The sequence below is a fragment of the Carassius gibelio genome, chromosome B22 (genome assembly GCF_023724105.1).
Source record: "Carassius gibelio isolate Cgi1373 ecotype wild population from Czech Republic chromosome B22, carGib1.2-hapl.c, whole genome shotgun sequence".
Classification (NCBI taxonomy): domain Eukaryota; kingdom Metazoa; phylum Chordata; class Actinopteri; order Cypriniformes; family Cyprinidae; genus Carassius; species Carassius gibelio.
Window position 1 is genome coordinate 34,495,749 of NC_068417.1, and position 25,230 is coordinate 34,520,978.

General features: G+C 39.5%; 1 protein-coding gene and 1 long non-coding RNA gene across 3 annotated transcripts in view; one reads left to right on the forward strand and one right to left on the reverse strand.

The window, feature by feature from the left end:
* LOC127987351 (NACHT, LRR and PYD domains-containing protein 12-like) overlaps positions 1 to 25,230 on the reverse strand; it is a 795,441-nt gene that overhangs the window by 286,269 nt on the left and 483,942 nt on the right. Inside the window, exon 16 of one of the 2 annotated variants that reach the window (XM_052589640.1) lies at positions 20,442 to 20,542. The exons of the other annotated variant lie outside the window; for it this stretch is intronic. Within the exon in view, the coding sequence (XP_052445600.1) occupies positions 20,442 to 20,542 (101 nt within the window). The remainder of the gene's footprint in view (positions 1 to 20,441; positions 20,543 to 25,230) is intronic. 2 annotated transcript variants of the gene reach the window in all.
* LOC127987369 (uncharacterized) overlaps positions 20,425 to 25,230 on the forward strand; it is a 160,109-nt gene continuing 155,303 nt past the window's right edge. Inside the window, exon 1 of the long non-coding RNA XR_008161176.1 lies at positions 20,425 to 20,542. This is a non-coding gene — a long non-coding RNA (uncharacterized LOC127987369). The remainder of the gene's footprint in view (positions 20,543 to 25,230) is intronic.

Here is a 25,230-nt window from a genome sequence, read left to right on the forward strand (position 1 = left end):
CACACACACACACACACACACACACAGTTATCTCCAGTGTCTTCTCCAGAAGACGGCTCTGTTAGAGATGGAGGTGTCAGAATTAAAGCAGCTCATTCTGAGCCGCCCAGATGAATTTACCATCAATAATCTCTGGGCTGAAATTAAAGAGTTGCACAACATCAACATGAAACTTGAGGCCGAAATGTCAAAAATGAAAGGACTCAATACGGAGAGAAAGAAAGTTTGAGAAAAACATCCATGAGTTAAAATAAAAGCTGAAAGAACAGACTGCAATGTGTTTAGAGCTTGAAAACAAGGACAGAGAATCTCCCAACAACAGCTGCACTGAGAGTAACCTGCGGCTCCATCATGAAGAGACGTCACACAGATCTGTACCTGATTCAGTGAAGGATCGCTCCCACACATCAACAACATCACACAGATCTGTACGTGCAGACTCAGTGAAGGAGCGCTCTCACACATTAACAACATCACACAGATCTGTACGTGCAGACTCAGTGAAGGAGCGCTCTCACACATCACCAACATCACACAGATCTGTACGTGCAGAATCAGTGAAGGATCGCTCTCACACATCAACAACATCACACAGGTCTGTACGTGCAGACTCAGTGAAGGAGCGCTCTCACACATCACCAACATCACACAGATCTGTACGTGCAGACTCAGTGAAGGAGCACTCTCACACATCACCAACATCACACAGGACCCCAGGGACTCAGGCCTCAGTGAAGGAGTGTTCTTCAAGTTACTCTGAAATCATAGTGCCCTCATAGAAACTCAACTCAGTACACCGTGGTAGAGATTCTGGAGGTTTAGTCATATGAATAAAAAATGACCTTGCCCCTTTTACATCACCAGTCCAGCAAGGCAAAGATCACATTTGGTTAAAATTGGATAAAAGCTTTGGAATTCTAGATAAAGACCTTTTTATCTGTGGAATTTATATTCCTCCATCAGATTCCCCACACTACGATGATGAAGTATTCCACACTTTACAAGAAGAAATTAATCAATACCAAACTCTCTGGGAAATTTTATTATGTGGAGATTTAAATGCTCGAACTGGTTCAGAACTAGACCATATTGATAATTCAGGAGATAAACGTCTGTTCACACATATACCCCAAGATCTCTTCAGTACTCTACCGAGAAGAAATAGCCAGGATACTGGAGTCAATAGACACGGGAAAGAGCTAGTCCACCTCTGTCAGACTTTAGGTCTTTATATCCTCAACGGTAGAATCAAAGGAGATTCCTGTGGACAGTTCACATATAGCTCAGATCTCAGGAACAGTGTTGTAGATCGTGCTATATCAAATATATGCCCTTCCCATTTCAGTGCATTTATCGTCAAAGCTCAGTCGCCCCTGTCTGATCACAGCCAGATCAATCTCTCCATTAAAGGGGAAGACAACAAATCAAGGGGAATTCATAAAAAGCCAATTCATCTACATAAACTCAAAGCATCATATAGATGGACTCGTAGTGCTGCTGAAACATATATTAAAACATTGAAGTCAAACGAAACTGTCAGTTCCATTACACTATTTATCAATTCAATACAATTAGCAATTAAACAACGACATTTTTGAAAATATAGCAAAAAAGGCTCATTTAAATGAAACAACCACATATAAACACAAAAATAAAGCTAAACTAAAACCTTCTGAAAAGTGGTTTGACCATGAATGTAAAACAATAAGACAAGAGCTACGATTCATTTCAAATCAAAAACACAAAGATCCGGTCAACTCAGAGTTACGCTCTAAACACTCAGAGTTACGCTCTGAAACAACACAAAAACACAGTGAGACAGAAGAAACTGGACTATTATAACAACACACTTCAAAAGATGGAAAACTCAATTCTTTTCCTTTATTGCAGACACAGGTCCATATAACACAACAATCAACAACAACAAATACAAAAATACATAAAAATTCCACAATAGCCTATATAATATACAGGCTACTACACCAGTGTCGTCTAAGCCTGGAAGTGTATCTGTAACAGCTTTTCAGAGGACTGACTGAGGCTTCGATTATAAAAATAAAAAGTGGTAAAAGTTGATTTATTATCCTCATTGCTTCAAACTACCATTATGTGGCTTTTCTTAGTGTTATATTTAATATCATAATCAAAGCCATACTGTGAGCAGACTTTCAGCATCTGCTGCAGCCCAATGCTGTAAGGACAGAGCAGGACAAGATCGTCTGCATACATTAGATGATTAACAACAGTGTTGCCCACAAGACAGCCAGTTTTTAACCTATTTAACTGGTCTGACAGTTCATCCATATAGACATTAAATAAAATAGGAGACATAATTCCTCCTTGTTTCACTCCGTTACTGACAGGGAATGGAGCAGATACAACATCGTCCCATTTAACCTGAAACGTTTGATGGACATACCAATACATTACAATTCTCACTAAAAATGTAGGGGCTCCTCTATCGAGCAATTTTACAAACAGTCGTTCATGATTGATTCTATCAAATGCCTTTGACGCATCAATAAAACATAAAAACATGGTCGAATGCAGGCTGTTATACCTGGACACAATCTCTTTAAGAGCATAGATACACAAATCGGTTCAATGCTTTCTTTAAACCAAACTGATTATCAGTAGTAAGAACATACATTTCTAACTTTGTTAGCAGTATTCTCTCCAGTACTTTAGACAAGATACTGGCTAATGCAATTGGACGATAATTGTCAATACTGTTGAGCTTACCAAAACCGACATAATAGCATTAGGCAGGACCCCATGAACCAAACAACCATTAAAACACAAGTAAAGCAAAGGACAGAGCTTATGGCTGGCATATTTGAGATGTTCTGCATTAGTGTAGTCCATACCACAGACTTTGTTGTTCTCCAACATATCAATGGGATCATAGATATCTGCTACCCTAACCATCATATCTGCTGAGAAATCAGTATGTTCATGATTGAATCTAACTGGGTTACTTTTGACACAATTGAATAGGTCACAATAATGCTCTCGCCAGAGCTCAGCTATTTTTTCTGGGCTACTAATACCTTCAATGTCAGCTGGTAAAGATATTTTATTGTTATTCATAATTTTGACCCTTTGCCAGAAATCAGTAGGGTTGTTTTTCTGTAGCTTTCTGGCTAGTGAGTCTGCTCTCATTGTATTTTCATTTTTCTTAATGAAACATAATGCATACTTAACTCTAGCATTTGTACATTTTGTTCAATCAAACAATTCCCCATGTCTGGGCCTTCCTGCCTCTGACCAGAGTCTAAAGGCCTCTCTTGCCTCAGCATACTGCTCAGCCACAAACTCATTCCACCCAGGTCTAATGTGAAGCACCTTACATTTTCTTTTACAGAATGGTACACTGGAAACATTAAGACATTTCACAATACCATCATACATGGCACAGAGTTTTTCAACATGTAGCACATCCTTACAATTAATATCTGAGCACATTAGGACTTCATAAGGCAGTGGAATATCATTTAGAAAACTTTCAGTTCGCAATGAGTATTCTGCAACCTCCTCTTTACTCAGCTTTGACCAGTCCAGTTTCTTATTCCTGGACAGCAGGGGGAGTTTTTCAACATCTAACAGAGCAGCAATAGGTATATGATCTGAGGTGGCAAGTTCATAGCAGATCTCCACATTTATCAGTGAGGCATGAGCATCAGCTGTGGTGACAATATGGTCTAACCAAGATGTTGTGTTCCACGCATCACTAACATAGGTAAAACTTGAGTCAGGCAACAAAGCAATGCTCGATAGAATTAAGTTAGACTCATTACAAAACTGCTGTAAGTGTGTTGCAAATAAAGATTTGCTATCTGACATGTCAGCATTAAAATCACCCATAATATAGACACAAGATGAACTATTCTCCTCTATGAATGTCTGAATAAAAGCTAACCTGTTCAAAAATTCATCCTCATGCTCATATGATTCATACGGTGTATAAACATTTAAGACAATACATTTCTTTTCATTAAAATTACACACTAGCCCAATAGCCCAGTCAACATTTAGCCGCACCACATTCACCATTGAGTCATATTTGATGTTCCACAATATTGCTACACCACCAGCTACACGAACCACCTTTGTACTGAGGTCAGTAGTGGACTCTCCAGCCCCATGAAAGTTTATGTGTACAGTGTTCAGCTTCTACAAATCTTGTTTCGCTAGCCACGTTTCTTGCGAACACAGAATGTCACACTCATCCAGCAATGTATGCACAACCAGACGTTTTGATATATCAGAAGCAGTATGACCTACTCGCAGCCCGCGGGTCTTATACGAGACAACACGCATTTTACAATGTTTTGTCATTTCCAGCCGAGCAGCCGGTCTTCATCCCGTTCTCACCCACAACTACAGCAGGCACAGCATCACTAACGTGCAACAGCCTCTCATCTCGAGAGCGGGGGGCATCCTCTGGCCCGGACAGTCTTCCTTCTGCTCCCCTAGGGCGACGAGACTCATAGAAGCGTCGGACAAAAGTCCCAGCGGGCCAAAGCTGCGGATCATATAGCTCGGCCACATCATTACATTCAGCAGAAATACAAAAGGAGCTAAATCTGCTCTGTGTCGCCTCTATTTTTCTGCATGTCACTTCCCGATTCAGCTTCATCTTTAAGTAGTCACTAAGAGTATCGGCATCAACACTAAGATCAAACTTTGTTGCAAATACCTTTACCAGCTTTGTTTTAACAGCCAGTATATTACTACCCACACCAGTCCCAATTATGGCAGTTTTCTTTCTCACAAACCTCGCTGGAGTTTTTACAGTGCGAGGTTTTGGGCTTCGATGTGCAGGGTTCTCAGATACCTGCTTCAGCCGGCCCCCATCCTTAACCATCATGCTCCATGGGAGAGTCTGCGTTTGTCCCAGGGCTGGATCCAAAGACTGCGCCGGTCTTCCGCCATCAGTCTCACCATGCGCCGCTGACAAACATCCATCAGCCGCAGAGGGAGGGCAGAAAACAGGACCAGGGCCTATTGGCCTCTCCAACACAGCCGAGGAAAGACCTGACACGCTGGGCGCAAGTTTCTCAGAATCCTCCCGCAACATTTCACAGGCAGCTACTTGAGTTCCCATTGTTCTTTTTAGGTTGTCAATGTCAGTATTCATTTGCTGCATTTTCCCAAGGAGCACAGACACATCGATGTGTTTAAATGCGACGGGCGGTAGATCATCCAGGAAGTGCGATACAAATCTTGGGATCTCTTCACCGCATTCATTAAGCACTTGCAGACACATTTTGACATTACTAACATCCTTCTTTTGTCCCCTATGGGAGATCCATCGTTTATGATGTGGAAGGAGCTCTGACAAAACTGCCTTTGAGGTCTCAATCCGCTCAGAGCTGAAACTGCTAGTTACAATCGTCACAATATCATTATGGCTTAGTGTTCGCATTATTAATCACAATAAAGTTCAGCAATTCATCTTCAACTACGACTCTACCGTCTACAGTCTGGTAAATCTCTGGTTTGATTCAAGAAAACTCTTGTGTGCACTCTCCCGCAGCACGCCGTGCTGCTGCTGCTGTTGTACCAGCCGCCATCCTGTAGCACAACATCAGTTTATCAGGGTCAGTTCTGGAGCATGAGGAACAGTCTGAACAAGACAAAACCACAAGAGTTAGCCACACAAGATGGTCAGATTTTTACTTTAAGAAGCTCTATACACCTCAAACTGACCCTCTGAATAATCCCAACCAATTAAAAGTCCTCGAAAAATTGAATGCTCTTGAATCATGTATCAAAAACAACCAAAATCCACTAGATTATCCAATAACCCAACAAGAACTTAGTGAAAAACTGAAATCCCTCAAATGTCAGAAATCAAGATAAAGATAAAGCCCAGACAAGATAAAGAACGAGATGCTTAAAAACAGCTCTCCTGAATTGCAAATTCCATTACTCAAACTTTTTAATTTGATTTTGAGTTCAGGTATTTTTCCTGAGGTCTGGAACACAGGATTCATCTTTCCCATCTTTAAAAGTGGAGACAAAACCGATCCTAATAACTACAGAAGGATCTGTGTAACCAGTAATTTGGGAAAAGTATTTTGCGCTATAGTCAACTCTCGGATTTCATCTTTCTTAAAGCAGCACAATGTCATCAGCAAATCTCAGATTGGCTTCCTCCCTAAACATCGAACCACTGACCATATTCACACACTACACACGCTAATAAATGAACATGTACACCAGAAGAAAGATGGGGAAATATTTGCATGCTTTATAGATTTTAAGAAGGCTTTTGACTCCATCTGGCATAAAGGACTGTTTTATAAAATCATTCAAAGTGGCATGGGGGTAAAATATATCACTTAATTAAAAAGATGTATAGCCAAAATAAATGTGCAGTAAAAACTGGGCAGCAAAGGACAGAGTATCTTCCTCAACAGCGAGGAGTGAGACAGGGCTGCTGCCTCAGCCCGACCTTATTTAACATCTATATCAATGAACTGGCAGATCTACTGGACCAGTCGAACAGTCCAGGACTACAATTATACCACACAGAGGTCAAATATTTACTGTATGCAGACGACTTACTAATTCTGTCTAAAACACCAGAAGGTCTCCAGAACAACCTTGACATTTTAACTAAATACTGCCAGGATTGGGCCTTAGACGTCAACATCCCAAAAACTAAGATTATGATATTTCAGAAAAAGCCCAGAAATCTAGAACATACATTTATTCTCTTTAAACAACACCACACTTCAACATACTTTACACTTTACTTATCTTGGTCTGGTTTTAACTCCCACTGGAAATTTCAAATTGGCAATTAAAACATTACTTATACTGCAGACTATACGAATGAAATGATTTAAAATAAACATCCCCATCAGAATCTGGACAAAGATCTTTGATAGTGTGATTCTGCCCATTACCCTGTATGGAAGCGAGATCTGATCAAAAAGAAGAGTGCTCAACAAAGTAATCTTGTCAGAGCTGACTAACAAAGCACTCGATATCACCAATCCTGATCTGGAGCTCAGCGAGTAACTCCAGCCATAAAGACTGGAACAAACACCCTTTAGAAGCTCTGCATGTGGAGTTCAGCAGAAGCATCCTTCACGTGCACAGAAACACTCCTAATAACGCCTGTCTCCCTCTAAACCTCATCATTAAAAAAAGAGTTTTAAAGTTCTGGATCCACTTAAACTCTAGTTCGGAAGATTCTCTTCATTATAAAGCACTAAAAACACAAAAAACAGTGCTCAAAAAAGTCATCTTTGTGTAATGGTTTCAGAGCTGACTAACAAAGCACTAGATATCACCAATCCTGAAAAGGGAGGGCAGAAAACAGGACCAGGGCCTATTGGCCTCTCCAACACAGCCGAGGAAAGACCTGACACGCTGGGCGCAAGTTTCTCAGAATCCTCCCGCAACATTTCACAGGCAGCTACTTGAGTTCCCATTGTTCTTTTTAGGTTGTCAATGTCAGTATTCATTTGCTGCATTTTCCCAAGGAGCACAGACACATCGATGTGTTTAAATGAGACGGGCGGTAGATCATCCAGGAAGTGAGATACAAATCTTGGGATCTCTTCACCGCATTCATTAAGCACTTGCAGACACATTTTGACATTATTAACATCCTTCTTTTGTCCCCTATGGGAGATCCATCGTTTATGATGTGGAAGGAGCTCTGACAAAACTGCCTTTGAGGTCTCAATCCGCTCAGAGCTGAAACTGCTAGTTACAATCGTCACAATATCATTATGGCTTAGTGTTCGCATTTTAATCACAATAAAGTTCAGCAATTCATCTTCAACTACGACTCTACCGTCTACAGTCTGGTAAATCTCTGGTTTGATTCAAGAAAACTCTTGTGTGCACTGTCCCGCAGCACGCCGTGCTGCTGCTGCTGTTGTACCAGCCGCCATCCTGTAGCACAACATCAGTTTATCAGGGTCAGTTCTGGAGCATGAGGAACAGTCTGAACAAGACAAAACCACAAGAGTTAGCCACACAAGATGGTCAGATTTTTACTTTAAGAAGCTCTATACACCTCAAACTGACCCTCTGAATAATCCCAACCAATTAAAAGTCCTCGAAAAATTGAATGCTCTTGAATCATGTATCAAAAACAACCAAAATCCACTAGATTATCCAATAACCCAACAAGAACTTAGTGAAAAACTGAAATCCTTCAAATGTCAGAAATCAAGATAAAGATAAAGCCCAGACAAGATAAAGAACGAGATGCTTAAAAACAGCTCTCCTGAATTGCAAATTCCATTACTCAAACTTTTTAATTTGATTTTGAGTTCAGGTATTTTTCCTGAGGTCTGGAACACAGGATTCATCTCTCCCATCTTTAAAAGTGGAGACAAAACCGATCCTAATAACTACAGAGGGATCTGTGTAACCAGTAATTTAGGAAAAGTATTTTGCTCTATAATCAACTCTCGGATTTCATCTTTCTTAAAGCAGCACAATGTCATCAGCAAATCTCAGATTGGCTTCCTCCCTAAACATCGAACCACTGACCATATTCACACACTACACACGCTAATAAATGAACATGTACACCAGAAGAAAGATGGGGAAATATTTGCATGCTTTATAGATTTTAAGAAGGCTTTTGACTCCATCTGGCATAAAGGACTGTTTTATAAAATCATTCAAAGTGGCATAGGGGTAAAATATATGACTTAATTAAAAACATGTATAACCAAAATAAATGTGCAGTAAAAATTGGGCAGCAAAGGACAGAGTATTTTCCTCAACAGCGAGGAGTGAGACAGGGCTGCTGCCTCAGCCCGACCTTATTTAACATATATATCAATGAACTGACAGATCTACTGGACCAGTCAAACAGTCCAGGACTACAATTATACCACACAGAGGTCAAATACTTACTGTATGCAGATGACTTACTAATTCTGTCTAAAACACCAGAAGGTCTCCAGCACAACCTTGACATTTTAACTAAATACTGCCAGGATTGGGCCTTAGACGTCAACATCCCAAAAACTAAGATTATGATATTTCAGAAAAAGCCCAGAAATCTAGAACATACATTTATTCTCTTTAAACAACACCACACTTCAACATACTTTACACTTTACTTATCTTGGTCTGGTTTTAACTCCCACTGGAAATTTCAAATTGGCAATTAAAACATTACTTATACTGCAGACTATACGAATGAAATGATTTAAAATAAACATCCCCATCAGAATCTGGACAAAGATCTTTGATAGTGTGATTCTGCCCATTGCCCTGTATGGAAGCGAGATCTGATCAAAAAGAAGAGTGCTCAACAAAGTAATCTTGTCAGAGCTGACTAACAAAGCACTCGATATCACCAATCCTGATCTGGAGCTCAGCGAGTAACTCCAGCCATAAAGACTGGAACAAACACCCTTCAGGAGCTCTGCATGTCCAGTTCTGCAGAAACATCCTTCACGTGCACAGAAACACTCCTAATAACGCCTGTCTCCCCCTAAACCTCATCATTAAAAAAAGAGTTTTAAAGTTCTGGATCCACTTAAACTCTAGTTCGGAAGATTCTCTTCATTATAAAACACTAAAAACACAAAAAAAGAGTGCTCAAAAAAGTCATCTTTGTGTAATGGTGTCAGAGCTGACTAACAAAGCACTAGATATCACCAATCCTGAAAACATGGAAGAATCAAAGAGATTATGAATGAAGAGAAGGAGACATACATACAGTATTGGAAAGAACAAACCAAACACCAAAGTCTTCTCCAGTGTTATCTGAAACTCAACAGAGAGTACAGTATGGCTGACTATCTGCTCTCAGTCAGGAATATAACACACAGACAGTTAGTGACCAAGTACAGACTGAGTGACCACCAGCTGGCCATAGAGAGAGGACGACACAGAAAGAGCTGGTTACCTGAAGAAGAGCGAGTCTGTGACGAGTGTAGATCAGGATCAGTTGAGACTGTGACAAATACACATCTCTGAGAGACTCACTGTACAGTCAAATACAGCAGAACACTCCTGAGCTCCAGTCGCTCCGTGAACATGACAAATTAAAAATATTACTGGGTGAAGGACCTGCTTCCTCTGTGGGAGCACATTATATTTACAAATGCCACAAACTAAGAGGTAAAGAGTGAACACATCTACATTAGTAGTACCATCAATGTTTATAGAAATGTATATGGATGTATTTTAAATGTATTTTTTTATGGATATATATGTATTTTAGTTTTGTTTGTTCTATTCTTCTATGTACAATGCTTTGGCAATATGTATCTATGTATATCATACCGATAAAGCAATATGAATTGAATTGAGAGAGAGAGAGTGTGTGAGTGTGTGTGTGTGTGTGTGAGAGAGAGAGAGTGAGTGTGTGTGTGTGAGAGAGAGAGAGAGAGTGTGTGTGTGTGTGTGAGTGTGTGTGTGTGTGTGTGTGCATGTTTTTGTGACATATCAGGACACAACTCTGTATAATGACATGGGTATGACACAGGTATTACAAGGAGAGGGTGAGTTATGAGGACATAAGCCATGTCCCCATTTTTCAAAACACTTATAAATCATACAGAAATGAGTTTTTTTGAGAAAGTAAAAATGCACAAAGTTTCCTGTGAGGGTTAGGGTTAGGTGTAGGGTTGGTGAAGGGCGATAGAATATACAGTTTCTACATTATAAAAACCATTACACCTATGGGATGTCCCCACTTTTCACAAAAACAAACGTGTGTGTGTGTGACAAAGAGAGAGTCTGTGTGTGTGTGTGTGTGTGTGTGAGAGTGAGAGAGAGTGAGTGAGTGAGTGTGTGTGTGTGAGTGTATGAGAGAGAGAGAGAGAAAAAGAGAGTGTGTGTGTGTGTATGTGAGAGTGTGTGTGTGTCTGTGTGTGTGTGTGTGTGACAAAGTGAGAGTCTGTGTGTGTGTGTGTGTGTGTGAGATAGAGATAGAGTGTGTGAGTGTGTCTGTGTGTGTGTGAGAGAGAGCTAGTGAGAGAGAGTGAGTGAGTGAGTGTGTGTGTGTGTGTGAGAGAGAGAGAGAAAGAGAGAGTGTGTGTGTGTGTGTGTGTGTGTGTGTGAGAGTGTGTGTGTGTGTGTGTATGAGAGAGGGAGAGAGAGAGAGTGTGTGTGTGTATGTGAGAGTGTGTGTGAGTGTGTCTGTGTGTGTGTGTGTGTGAGACAAAGTGGGAGTCTGTGTGTGAGATAGAGATAGAGAGAGAGTGTGTGAGTGTCTGTGTGTGTGAGAGAGAGTGAGTGAGTGAGTGAGTGAGTGAGTGAGTGTGTGTGTGTGTGTGTGTGTGAGAGACTTTTTTTTTTACTTTTGAGGTCTTCTTTAATAATTCAATAAAACAAAAGACCTATTTTTTTTTTAAATTCAAAAACCTTCAAACATACATATATTTACAATTTTCACATACAAATAATAATAATAATAATAATAATAAATAAAGATTTAAAGAATAAAAAATATATAAAAACCTTAAACACTCAAAAATTAAACACTAAATCTCCCTGATCATCAGCTTCACATAAAAAACCATCAACACCCCACACATGAAAAAAAAATTGACATTATTAATGAGGCTATAAAAAGCATATTCCATAATTAATCTTTTCTTTATAAACCTTCTCATCATCAGAACAGCATCCACATTTTCCCTCCCTTCTACTTTATTTTTCCTTGTACACCAGATTGCCAACTTTGCTGCACCATATAAGAAATTTAATAAAACAACTTTAGATTTTTTTTTGTTTTAAATATTTAGGACCAAAAATAAACAATTCTTGATTAAAATTTCCTGTAAACTGTACACTCCAGCTTTCCATTAAGCCCAAAATTTGATCCAAACGTGGACATTCAATAAAAATATGGAAAACAGTTTCAGACACCCCACAAAAAGGACAACCCTCATCATCTGAAACATTAAGGAGTGCTTTGTGTCTGTTTGTAGCTAAAATCCCATGTACAACTCTCCACTGAAGATCACCCACCCTCTTTTCAATGGGTCTTTTGTACAGGGACCGCCAACTACCTTTCGGGGAAGAGCCTGATTCAAACACTGTTGTCCATTTAGTATCTCTTACATTTTTGAGATGTTGATAATTAATGGTTTTCACACATGCTCTGTAAAGTGTTTGTCTGTTCAAAATACTAAAATGATTCAGTTCTGGTGTGTCCAAGGACAGTAATTTTCTGTCATCTTCTTGCCAGTCTTCTTTTTTTATGGATACATGCAATTCAGGAAACCAAGCTTTCCCTCCATCATTACAATTCTCCACATGAGAAACTTTCATAAAATCCCTTATTGGAGCAGGGAAGACCTCCTCAAGATCATGTAACAACTTCTCAATTATGCGTTCAGACCTGAATCCCAGCATACGTGTCAAAACCTCTGCAGGTATCCAGTTCAGTCCCCTTCGAAGATGGCATATTTTGGAGACTCCTGCCTTCAACATTGCCGACCTAACAGTGGCAGAACACAGCAACTCAACTGAGATAAGTGGATTAAAAAACAGAGGCTCTTCATATACCCAGTGATTGGATTCATCCCATTCTCTTGAAAAGGATAACGTCTGCCAAGCTTGCAACACACCCTGACAGAATATTGTCAATCCTTCTGAAACTATTCCTTCAAGGGACATGACAAATAATTGCTTATCCAGACCCATTCTTCTGTTTTTCCGCAGCAGAGCACATGCAACATCCATCCACTGCTGATGCTGATATTACAAAAGACGCTGGGCTACTTGCAAACGGAAAACAGCAATCCTAGAAAAAATGTCAATTAGTCCTTGTCCTCCCTCATGAACTGGAAGATAGAGGATGGCAGCTTTTAGCCAGTGCTGTCCTGACCAGAAAAACTTAACAAGATTCTTTTGAATGTCTTCAATTATGTTTCTCCAAAACCATCAACTTATGCCAAAGGATGGAAGCAATAAGATTATTAGCTATCAGGACTCTTCCCCTATAGGATAACTGGGGTAGCAGCCATTTCCATTTAGACAACTTAGCATCAACTTTTTCATCCTATATTCCTCTTTTCCAAGATATACTCCTACGAATTTAATACCTGTCTTCCCCCACTTTACATTTTCCGGGAGTTCAGGTAAAGGGCTTCTTTCAGAGCCACACCATAAAGCCTCTGTTTTTTCCCAATTTAGTTTGGCTGATGAAGCCCCTTCATAAATCTTTAAAGCTTCCTTTAAAACTTGAACATCATATTTATTTCTGACCATAACAGTTATATCATCTGCATAGGCTGAGAGCTTAATCTGGCTTCTCACTTACTAATATACCTGTTAATTTAGTTATTTAGTTTATTGCCAAAGCATACAGCTGACCAGACATAGGGCACCCTTGTCTTATCCCTCTTTTCATTAGAATTGGTACACTTAAACCTCCTTCAATTTTAACCATACTTACAGCGTCAGTATATAATATTCTAATCCATGATAAAAAATGTTCTCCAAACCCATAACACTCAAGAACCTTGAAAAGGTAATTATGGTCCACACGATCAAAAGCTTTCTCCTGATCTAGAGAAAGCACACCAAAATCAACATTGTATATTCTTGCATAATCCATAATATCTCTCATTAAAAACAAATTATCATAAATAGACCTTTTGGGTATACAATATGTTTGGTCTTTCTGTATTAACACATCAAGAACACATTTAAGTCTGTTTGCCAAACACTTTGATAAAATTTTATAATCAGAACATAATAACAACATAGCAAACAAAGATCACCCTTCTTTGGAATCAGAGAGAGCACTGCTCGTTGACAACTTTTCGGTAGAACCTTTGCTCTGTAACTTTCCTGTAAAACTTGTAAAAAGTCTCTTCCAATTATCCCCCAAAAAGTTTTGTAAAATTCTGCTGGAATTCCATCGATTCCTGGTGCACGACCAGATGAGAGTTGATTCACTGCCTTTGTAAGTTCCTCAAACGTCAGATCAGAGTCTAAGTTCTTTGCATTTCCTTCATCCAGCGTAGGTAAGTTATTAAAAAGTTCATCTGCAACAACGTTTCCGGTGCATTCTTTAGCATATAAGTCCACATAGAAATCAACAGCCAGTCTCCTCATTTCCAAAGGATCTGAGGTCAGATTTCCATCTGGTGTACGTAATGCATGCATATAATTAGTAGTATGATTACACTTCTTATTCAAGTTGAAAAAATATTTTGTAGGAGCATCCATATCCTGTAAGGATACAAAATGTGAACTAAAAAGAGCACTTTTAACTCTTTTGTTTAACATATTACTTAATTCTTGTCTCCTCTGACTAAGATCTTCTCTTAGATTCATAACATTTTGATCAATTAACATATTCTGAATCTTTGAAATATCATTCTCCAATTTTTTTTATTTCAGATTTAATTTTACAGGAAGTGTGTGCCACAAATTGTTGACAGAAAAGCTTAATCTGAGTTTTTCCTATCTCCCACCACTGAAGAAGATTATCATAACCATTTTTTGCCTCAACCCAACAATTCCAAAACAATTTAAAATTCTCATAAAAATGTACATCTTGAATTAATTTAATATCAAAACGCCAATAAAAGAACTGTGGTTTTGTTTCTGATAAAATAACATTCACAGTAATAAGCTGATGATCAGAGATAATACATGGTGTGATATAAGCCCCTATTACTCTATTGCACTGATTATTATGTAAATAAAATCGATCTAAACCTGCTGCACTAATTCTACCTACTGCTGCTTTAATCCAACTATATTGCCTAACATTTTTATTTTTTTCTCTCCACACATCTACTAACCCTAACTGAGTAGTCATTTCTTTTAAAACTTAGCAGAAGCAGGATGTGGTTCTTCTCCATTCCTATCAATAACAAAGTCAAGGGTGCAATTAAAGTCTCCACCAATTATTAAAAAATCCTCTTGTGAAAGGGATACAAGTGTGTTTTTTAGCATCTCAAAAAGCTTAATTCTGTCATTACCAATATTTGGTGCATAAATATTAACAAAGACAAAACTTATCTCTTTTATTTTAGCTTTAATTAAAAGAAGCCGCCCATTTTCTAATTCATTAATAGATAAAATTCTTACATTTAAATCAGCAGAAAACAAGATTGCCACACCTGCACTTAAATTTGTTCCATGACTAAGTACAAATTTACCATCAGACCACAAACCCCAATCTACCTCATTATTTACATCGCTGTGTGTTTCTTGTAGAAACATCACACTAATCTCTTTTAGTTTTATACTTTCTTTTAGTAATAACCATTTATTTCTATCCCTAATCCCATTTACATTAAGAGACCCCACTCTTAGGACATCCATAATAAGATAGGAAAAGGAAAAAAACAGTAGTATGAGAAGAAAACCAAACCAAAGACTGAGACCCATTGTGCACTTATTTCAGTCTACACTTCACTGCCCGGCGTTTCACCCTGACCGGTTTTGCTCCTTGCCTAATTGCGGTTAAGTATTTTTTTTAACCTAAACCTTTTCTGCTTTTTTTTTTTTTTAGGCTACATTCTTGTCTAACTTTCTTAAGAGATAACACAAATTTATCTAAATCTGGAAAAAACTTACCAGTTTCAACTTTTTTACCCTTTGTCTCGTCCAAGAATGCATTAATCTGCTCAACTGAATACAAATCACTCCCACAATTAGCCACATCAAAGTCAGCACATGAATCATCATCTCTACAGCTTTCTACTGTTGTTTCTGACAAATCATCAAATTCTTCACTTTGCCCATCATGCTTCTCATTTTCCTGGATCATTTTTTCTGGATCACCACAAACATCTCCCTTACTAACAACATCGCTATAATTTGGAAGCTCAGCATTATTCACAATACTATCAGAAGCACTTTGCCTTTCCTCAGTGATAGTATCTGCCTTTTCAAATTGTAGTGGTGTATTCTCCGTCGCAATCTGTGGCCTATTTACTGGGCCTTCAGACGAGCCTTCCTCTTCATGATTACGCGCTTTGTGCGGACAAGTGAACAGTTTGTGACCAAAATCCCCGCACTCAAAGCACCGTAAAGTCTCCGTACTAGCATACAGCATATATGAGCCTTCTCCATGAGATACCCGGAACGACACATCAGGCATTTTATCGGGAGACATGTAAACATGTCTTCTAAAAGATAGCACATGTTTCAGTGCAGCGTTCTAACAACCCAACGAAATTTCTTTTACAGCACCAGCAATTTTGCCGAATCTTGAACATCCTCAATAGACGTGTTCGCCTCCGGTGTACACCTGAAACCATTCCGGAGGGTGAAAGGCGACGCTACCCCCATGGGGGTGGACGTCATGTTGCCTCACACTCGCACCCCACGCAAAATAACAATAAAACCTTCCCTAAAAAAAGTGTTTTGAAAGGTGAAAAAAAATGGAAAAAAATAATAATAAATAAATAAAACGAAAAAGCAATTATACAACTTAAAGGAAACTGAAAAATGCCAGACGTTCTCACACATGTGTCTCTCACACACGCACTCGTTCCCAGCATCCACTCCAATAGAGGGAGAGAGAGAGAGAATGAGTGAGTGTGTGTGTGTGTGAGAGAGAGAAAGAGAGAGAGAGTGTGTGTGTGAGAGTGTGTGTGAGTGTGTGTGTGTGTGTGAGTGAATCAGAATCAGAATCAGAATGAGCTTTATTGCCAGGTATGTTTACACATACGAGGGATTTGTTTTCGTGACAGAAGCTCTGCAGTACAACAGAATGACAGCGACAGAACATAAAACACATAATAAAAGAATAAAAAAATACAAATAAGTAGATAGTGAATGACAATATACAAATGACAATTGTATTCAGGTATATTACAAAATGCAGTTATGTATGTACATATATATTATGTGCAAAGTTTAAGTGTATACTAAGTATGTGTGTTATATAAATAAAGTGTATGTGTATATAAATATAAAGTGTAGTGTGTTCGCCGTTATTATCAGCTGTTCATAAGATGGATTGCCTCAGGGAAGAAACTGGTCCTGTGTCTGGTTGTTCTAGTGCTCAGTGCTCTGTAGCGTCGACCAGATGGCAACAGTTCAAAGAGGGAGTGTGCTGGATGTGAGGGGTCCAAGGTGATTTTAACAAGCCCTTTTTCTCACTCTGGATAAGTACAGTTCTTGAATAGATGGAAGAGTTGAACCGATGATTTTCTCAGCAGTCCGGACTACCCTCTGTAGTCTTCTGAGGTCAGATTTAGAAGCTGAGCTGAACCAGACAGTTACTGATATGCAGAGGATGGATTCGATGATGGTGGAGTAGAACTGTTTCAGCAGCTCCTGTGGCAGGTTAAACTTCCTCAGCTGGCGGAGGAAGTACAACCTTTGCTGGGCCTTTTTCACAATGGAGTCAATGTGAATGTCCCACTTCAGGTCCTGAGAGATGGTGGTTCCCAGGAACCTGAATGACTCCACTGCAGTCACAGTGCTGTTCATGATGGTGAGTGGGGGGAGTGCAGGGGGGGTTTCTACTGAAGTCCACCATCATCTCCACTGTTTTGAGGGTGTTAAGCTCCAGGTTGTTGAGAGTGCACCAGACAGCCAGCTCTTTTACCTCCTGTCTGTAAGGAGACTCGTCACCGTCCTGAATGAGGCCGATGAGTGTGGTGTCGTCTGCAAACTTCAGGAGCTTGACAGAGGGGTCCTTACATGTGCAATCGTTAGTGTACAGTGAGAAGAGCAGTGGGGAGAGAACACAGCCCTGGGGAGCTCCGGTGCTGATTGTACGGGTGCCGGATGTGTATTTTCCCAGCCTCACTAGCTGCTGCCTGTCTGTCAGGAAGCTGTTGATCCACTGACAGACAGAGGTGGGCATGGAGAGCTGATTTAGTTTGGGCAGGAGGAGGTTTGGGATGATCGTGTTGAAGGCCGAGCTGAAGTCCACAAACAGGATCCTCACATAAGTCCCCGGTCTGTCTAGGTGTTGCAGAACATAATGCAGTCCAATGTTTACTGCATCGTCCACAGACCTGTTTGCTCTGTAGGCAAACTGAAGAGGATCCAGCAAGGGCCCAGTGATGTCCTTCAGGTGGCCCAGCACCAGTTTTTCAAATGACTTCATCACTACAGATGTTAGAGCCACAGGCCTGTAGTCATTTAGTCCTGCAATTTTGGATTTCTTAGGGATGGGGATGATGGTGGAACGTTTGAAGCATGAAGGGACTTTGCACAGCTCCAGCGATCTGTTGAAGATCTGTGTGAAGATGGGGGCCAGCTGGTCAGCACAGGATTTCAGACAGGCTGGTGTAACACAATCTGGGCCTGGTGCTTTTTCCCTTTTCTGCTTCCAAAAGACCTGGCGCACCGCATCCTCACTGATCTGAATTGCAGGTGCCCCACCTGAGAGGGGGGATGCAGGAGGTGTGAATGGTGAGAGTGCTTGATTGGAGAGGTGTTCAGGATGGGTTGCAGGAGCTGTTAATGGTGTGAACGTTTGTTTGGAGAGGCATTTGGGGCTGGTTGCAGGAGTTGTGAATGGTGTGAATGGTTGTGTGGGGAGGCGTTCAGGGCAGGTGATTGGTGTTCTTTCAAACCTGCAGTAAAACTCGTTCAGATCGTCTGCCAGTCATTGATTCTCTACAGTGCTGGGGGGGTGGTGTCTTGTAATTGGTTATCTTCTTTAGACTTTTCCACACTGATGCGGAGTCGTTGGAAGTGAACTGAGTCCTTATTTTTTCAGAATAATTCCTCTTTGCCACTTTGATCTCCTTTTCCAATGTGTATTTAGCCTGTTTATACAAAACATTGTCCCCCTTTACGTAAGCATCTTCTTTGGCCTGACGGAGTTGTCTGAGTTTTGCAGGAAACCACGGTTTGTCATTATTGTAAATTAGTTGAGTCTTTGTAGGAATACACACATCCTCACAGAAACTGATATATGAGATTACGGTCTCTGTGAGTTCATCCAGATCGGTGGTAGCAGCTTCAAAAACACTCCAATCAGTGAGGTCAAAACAAGATTGTAAATCCTGCTCTGCTTCATAAGTCCATCTTTTTACAGTCCTTGATACAGGTTTAGCTGATTTTAGTTTCTGCCTGTAGGACGGTATAAGATGAACCAGAAGGTGATCAGAACGTCCCAAAGCTGCTCGAGGAACAGAGTGATATGCATCCTTTATTGTGGTGTAACAATGATCCAATATATTACTGTCTCTTGTGGGACATGTAACATACTGTCTGTATTTTGGCAGTTCACGGGAGAGATTGGCTTTATTAAAGTCCCCGAGAATTATTAAAACAGAGTCCGGGTGATGTTGTTCTGTCTCTGTGATCTGATCAATGAGTTTCTGTAAAGCTGAGCTCACATGCGCTTGCGGAGGGATGTAAACACTGACCAGAATGAACGAGTGAAACTCCCACGGCGAATAGAACGGCTTGCAGTTAATGAAGAGTGTTTCGAGATTTGAGCAGCACGTCTTCTTTAACACAGTTACATCTGTACACCACCGTTCATTGATGTAAAAGCATTTCCCGCCGCCGCGTGATTTCGCCGTTGATTCTGCGTCTCGGTCCGCTCTAAACAGCTGAAAGTCCGGCAGATGGAGCGCGCTGTCCGGTATGGTGTCATTCAGCCAGGTTTCCGTGAAACACAGAGCAGCAGAGTGTGCGAAATCCTTATTTGTCTGAGAAAGCAAAAGGAGTTCGTCCGTTTTGTTGTGTAGAGAGCGGAGATTTGCAAGATGGATGCTAGGCAACGGCATTCGAAATCTGCTCTTCCTGAGTCTGACGAGCGCTCCCGCTCGCTTCCCCCGTCTGCGCGTCCTGAAGCGCTTGATCAGCGCCGCCGCTCCTCCGATAACAACATTCACTAAAACGTCTGAATAATTGAAATCCGGAAAAACATCTTGTGGTGCGTTCTGCCGAATGTTCAGCAGTTTATCCCTGGTGAAACTGATGGCAGGAATATAACTAAAGACAGGACAAACTAACAAAAACATGTGTGTGTGTGTGACAAAGTGAGAGTCTGTGTGTGTGTGTGTGAGAGAGAGAGAGAGAGCGAGAGAGAGAGACTGTGTGTGTGTGAGAGAGAGAGAGAGAGAGAGAGAGAGAGTGAGAGTCACTGGCTGAGTGTCACAAAAAAAGTTCAGTCTTTGGCTCATTCAGTTCTTTGTGTGAGTGACTGTTTTTATTTGACAAAAATTAAAAATAAAAACCTCACTGTGTTATTTTCCCATTCATCTGATTAAGAAAACATATATATATATATATATATATATATATATATATATATATATATATATATATATATATATATATACATATATATATATATATATATATATATATTTATACACACACACATTATTATTATTATTATATTTGTTTTCTTTCAGAAGGATGCTTGATAGTTTAAAGGGTCTGAGCTGAGGGTGAAAGGGCAGCAAACAAAACCACTTCTACAGAAAACACATCTGAGTTTTTACTTTTTACTCCAAACCTTACAGTTACTGAGATGTGATGAGACTCACTGTAGTTTCTTCAGTTTACAGTGTGGATCCTCCAGTAGAGCAGAGAGCAGCTTCACTCCTGAGTCTCCTGGTGTATTACAGCTCAGATCCAGTTCTGTCAGGTGTGAGTGGTTTGATCTCAGAGCTGAACTCAGAGCAGCACAGCATTTCTGTGTAATACGACAACCGCAGAGACTGCAGAGAATATACAGAAGATTAAAAATGAGTTATTAGAGCTTGACTCATGAGTCCAATATTACTGATGAAAAACACAGATGTAATATATATTTATAGATATCAATTGTGAAACCAGACACATAAAGTGACTCAGAGTCTCATTTTAATAGACTTCACACTCAAACTGAAATTACTTCAGATTTAACTCAACAACCGGGCTCAAATATCCCCATAAATATTCCCAAATTACTGGAGTCTTAACATTAACTACTGAAGAAGATGTAGTATTTTATTTGTATTCAGTCTGCTTGTAGTGGAGCTCTACAGACCGAGTACATTGTGATCATTTGTTTTCCTGATTTAATACTGAAAGAATAAAAATGAGAAACCAGCACCTTTTTCTTTATACATATCTAAAGGATTTGTCTTGATTTTACCATTCAATGTTTCAGGATAGATAATGGTTAATATCTGATCTCCACGTGTAGGTGGACATGAAACCTAGATATATTTGTGTTGTTGATATGGACTCGTTGAGGAGAGAGATGTAGTAATGTTCACTGTGAAGCTCACATTGAGATGTACCTGAGAGAAAACAGATCTGACCATCTGATCTTCACCAGGAAGAAAAAAAAAGGGTTTTAAAGTTTGTTGTTTTGCAGAACATCACAGTTATATCTGACAGGAGAATAAGGCCTGAAGTTAGGAGGAACATTTATTATTATAATATAATAATAATAATGCTCAGCTCCACCTCCTTCAGCACCAAATATTGTTATTCCACTTGAATTATTTTTAATCTCCTGGTAAATACATGACATATGAGACTGAATAATTATCAAGACTACACAGAGACACCCAGACTACATGATTTATCAGACGTCATAATGATGGGCTCATTGTGCTGTCTAATTCTTTAGTATTTGGTTTAATTTACCTCAGATAAATAAGACAAGTAATTATTCAAACACAACCTACAACTTCATTTTCTAATGTGACTAATGTAGCTTCGCTCGCACGGTTTAGTTTTTCATTTTATTTGTCTGCTAAGGCCATAGCTGCCAAACTCACGTGACGCCACACATCAATTTTCTCACGCACAGTAAAATCACAAAGAGAAGAGGACTCGAGACCAACAGACAAGACAAGGCAGGATACTTATGTTATAAAAATAATCTCATCTCTCAGATTCTGTCAATTTTATTTAGAAATTCAAGCAATAAATACAGTTTTGGCGCTTGTTAACATGACATGACAGATCCCTATAGTGGCACGTGAACGGATGATCTCTAGCTAATGAACAATGTTAAACACAGTTGTTATTATAATATATATAAAAAACACATTATATGTTTTTTTTTTGTCTTGAGAAAAATGAATGCCTTTCTTGTGTAGCCTACCTAATATTCATCCAAATTAGTCAATATTGAATCAAATCACAAGCACTGAACTGAATTGAAATCATAAAATGTGTCAAGCAATAAAAAAGTAACTTATCAGAAATTGCACCATGTAAACAATATAAATTGTTGTTTTTAAACCTAATACAATCCTGATTAGTTACTAAAATGTTCAGATTGTTTTTACACCAATTTGATATTTAAAAATAAAATATTTGAAAAGTATATACTGTATTTTTCGGACTATAAGTCGCACCTGAGTATAAGTCGCATCAGTCCAAAAATACGTCATGATGAGGAAAATCCATATATAAGTCGCATTGGACTATAAGTCGCATTTATTTAGAACCAAGAGAAAACATTACCGTCTACAGCCTCGAGAGGGCGCTCTATGTTTTCAGTGTAGACTACAGGAGCACTGAGCAGCATAGAGCGCCCTCTCGCGGCTGTAGACGCTAATGTTTTCTCTTGGTTCAGGTCTCTTAGTTCATTTCTCTTGGTTCATGTCAAATTAATTTTGATAAATAAGTCGCAGGACCATTATGAAAAAAAGTGTGATTTATAGTCCAGAAAATAGGGTAATTATCTAACATCTGACTAATTCAAAATAAACCTCAAAACATGAAATGCTAAATGGTGGTTATATATAGGCCTATCTAGCATTACACAAACATTAGTCAGAAGGTCGTCTCTGTAACGTCTTACAATTCGACATTGTTACAATGTTATCTGACATCACGTGTCTGCTTCATTAAAGCCTGTTGTGAGGAAAAAGCTTAACATGGTTTAATCATAAAAATCAGGAAAAGTTTTTTCATGCACTCAGTTTTAGCATGCAGTCCAGGATGGTCCCAGAGCATGAGCGGGAGCTTTTTGATCAAATAAATGTGTTGTCACCTGACACCTGGCCCTCTCCAGTGCCACAGCTGTATGGAGAACAATAATTGAGGCAGCTGTGTGATAGAATGGCAATGAACTACTGTAGTGTCAAACAAGGTTTCAGGGACTACAAGGAAAACCCAAACATGGCAATTAAAGAGGGTCTTCTGAAATTAAAACACACAGTAGATACACTGGCTGTGAGCAAAGCTGAATGTGAAAGGGGATTTTCAGAGATGAATATTATTGTTACACCACTGAGAAATCAGCTGAAGATTGTCAGTGTGTCCTGTTTGATGTTGGTAAAGTTAGTGGGTCCACCACTAGAGATGTGTAACACAACTCAGTTTGTTAAGAAGTGTGTGATGACAAGAAGGTCAGCAGACCATGCTGTCTGTAGACAAAGACAGAATAAACCAGAGGAGCCTACATTTACTCCTATTTGGAAGCTGATGAATGCATGAATTGTAGTATGTGAATAAGTAAATGTGATGTATTTAGTGTAAACTGTTATGTCTGCACACGTCACACGTCTACACAAGTGTTGTTTGGGTTGTTTCATAATGCATTGAGTTGAGTAATTACCTCCTGTGTCGGTGTGATTAAATCAAATATAACATAAACTGACAAAGATATTGGCCCTGATTCTCTTAAATCAACATAATTTTCTTGTTTAAAAAGATGTTTAAACTTTCTGGAGAGAAAAATAAAAAAATAAAGATTAAAATGTTATTACCATAAATGACTGTCACATGATTACATGCATCTGTTGTTCCTCGAGTGTCTAAGACTAAATATCTTTTCCTTTTTCCTCAGTTTTACTAAGAAACATTCTCTAATAATTTAATAGAACTGGATTATTATACTTATGAATTATTAGATTGACATTGAATTATTTTCACTTATTACACCAAACCTGAATGCAAGTTTTAAGTGACTGATGATGATCTCAATCCAATATTTGTAAAATTAGAGACACAACCCTGTTCCTGAACAAACCTCAACTTTGCAGAGTTTAGATGAATCTCTCTTATCAAACACACTTGATTCAACTCATCAGATCATTAGTAGAGCGATCTGTGATAAGAAAGAGCTCAAAATATACAGAAACAGTGAAGAGAAACACAGACCTAATGTATAAAATAAAGTCAATAAAACAAAGACACTGTAAAATACTCACTTAATCTTTCTAGATGCTTTGATCACTGGCAGCAGCCTCAGAAGACATTCTTCTGATGGATCATATTTACCTAGTATAAACTCATCCAGATCTTCTTCTGAGTTCAACAGCACAAACACCAGAGCCGACCACTGAGCAGCTGACAGAGAGACTCTATAGAGACGATGGTTACCTGTTCTGTTCAGGTATGTTTGTACTTCCTGCTCTAGTGAACGATCATTCAGTTCATTCAGACAGTGGAACAGATTGATGGATTTCTCTGGAGAGGGATTCTCCCTGATCTTCTGTTTGATGTATTCAGCTGTTTCCTGATTGATATCAGAGCTGCTTACTGTCTTTCTCAGGACGCCTTGTAAGAGAGTCTGATTAGACTCTAGAGAGAGACCGAGAAGGAACCGGAGGAAAAGATCCCAGTGTCCGTTCTCACTCTGTAAGGCCTTGTCCACTTCTCTCTTCAGTAAACTGATAATTGGTGACCAGAACACATTCTTCAGTCCTGTGTTTAGTTCAGAAAAGGACAGCAGCTTGAATAGAGCAGCAAGAAACTCCTGAATACTCAGATGAACAAAGCTGAACACCTTCCCCAGCTGCAGTCCAGACTCCTCTCTGAAGATCTGGGTACAAACTCCAGCCTGGGCTGAACAGTTTTCACCGCGGCTCAGTCTTTCACCACGGCGTTCCGGCCGAGTGGCAGTTTGAGGCCGCTTCCTCTAGCGGCGCAGACCAATACATTTCCAGGCGAAGACGCTAAAAACAGGTTCTTCTTTTTCTTCATTGGATTTTACGGCAGTTGGCATCCAAAGCGTTGCATTTAAAAGCAGTTTCGCTGCTAAAGTTTTGTTAAACGACGGCATGATGTAGTTCCGTCTTCTTCTACTAGTGTTTTATGGCGGTTTTGGCAAACCAGCGTAAAGGTGCATTACCGCCACCCGCTGATCCGGGGTCTGGATCGCGCATAGATTTGGACTACAGATTCAAGGTTCTGTCTGTCTTTAAAGGGGGGGTGAAATGCTCGTTTTCACTCAATATCCTTTTAATCTTGAGTACCTATAGAGTAGTACTGCACCCTTCATAACTCCAAAAAGTTTTTATTTTTATTATATTTATAAGAGAAAGATAGTCTGTACCGATTTTTCCCGGAAAAACACGTGCGCCTAGAGGCGTGACGTGTGGG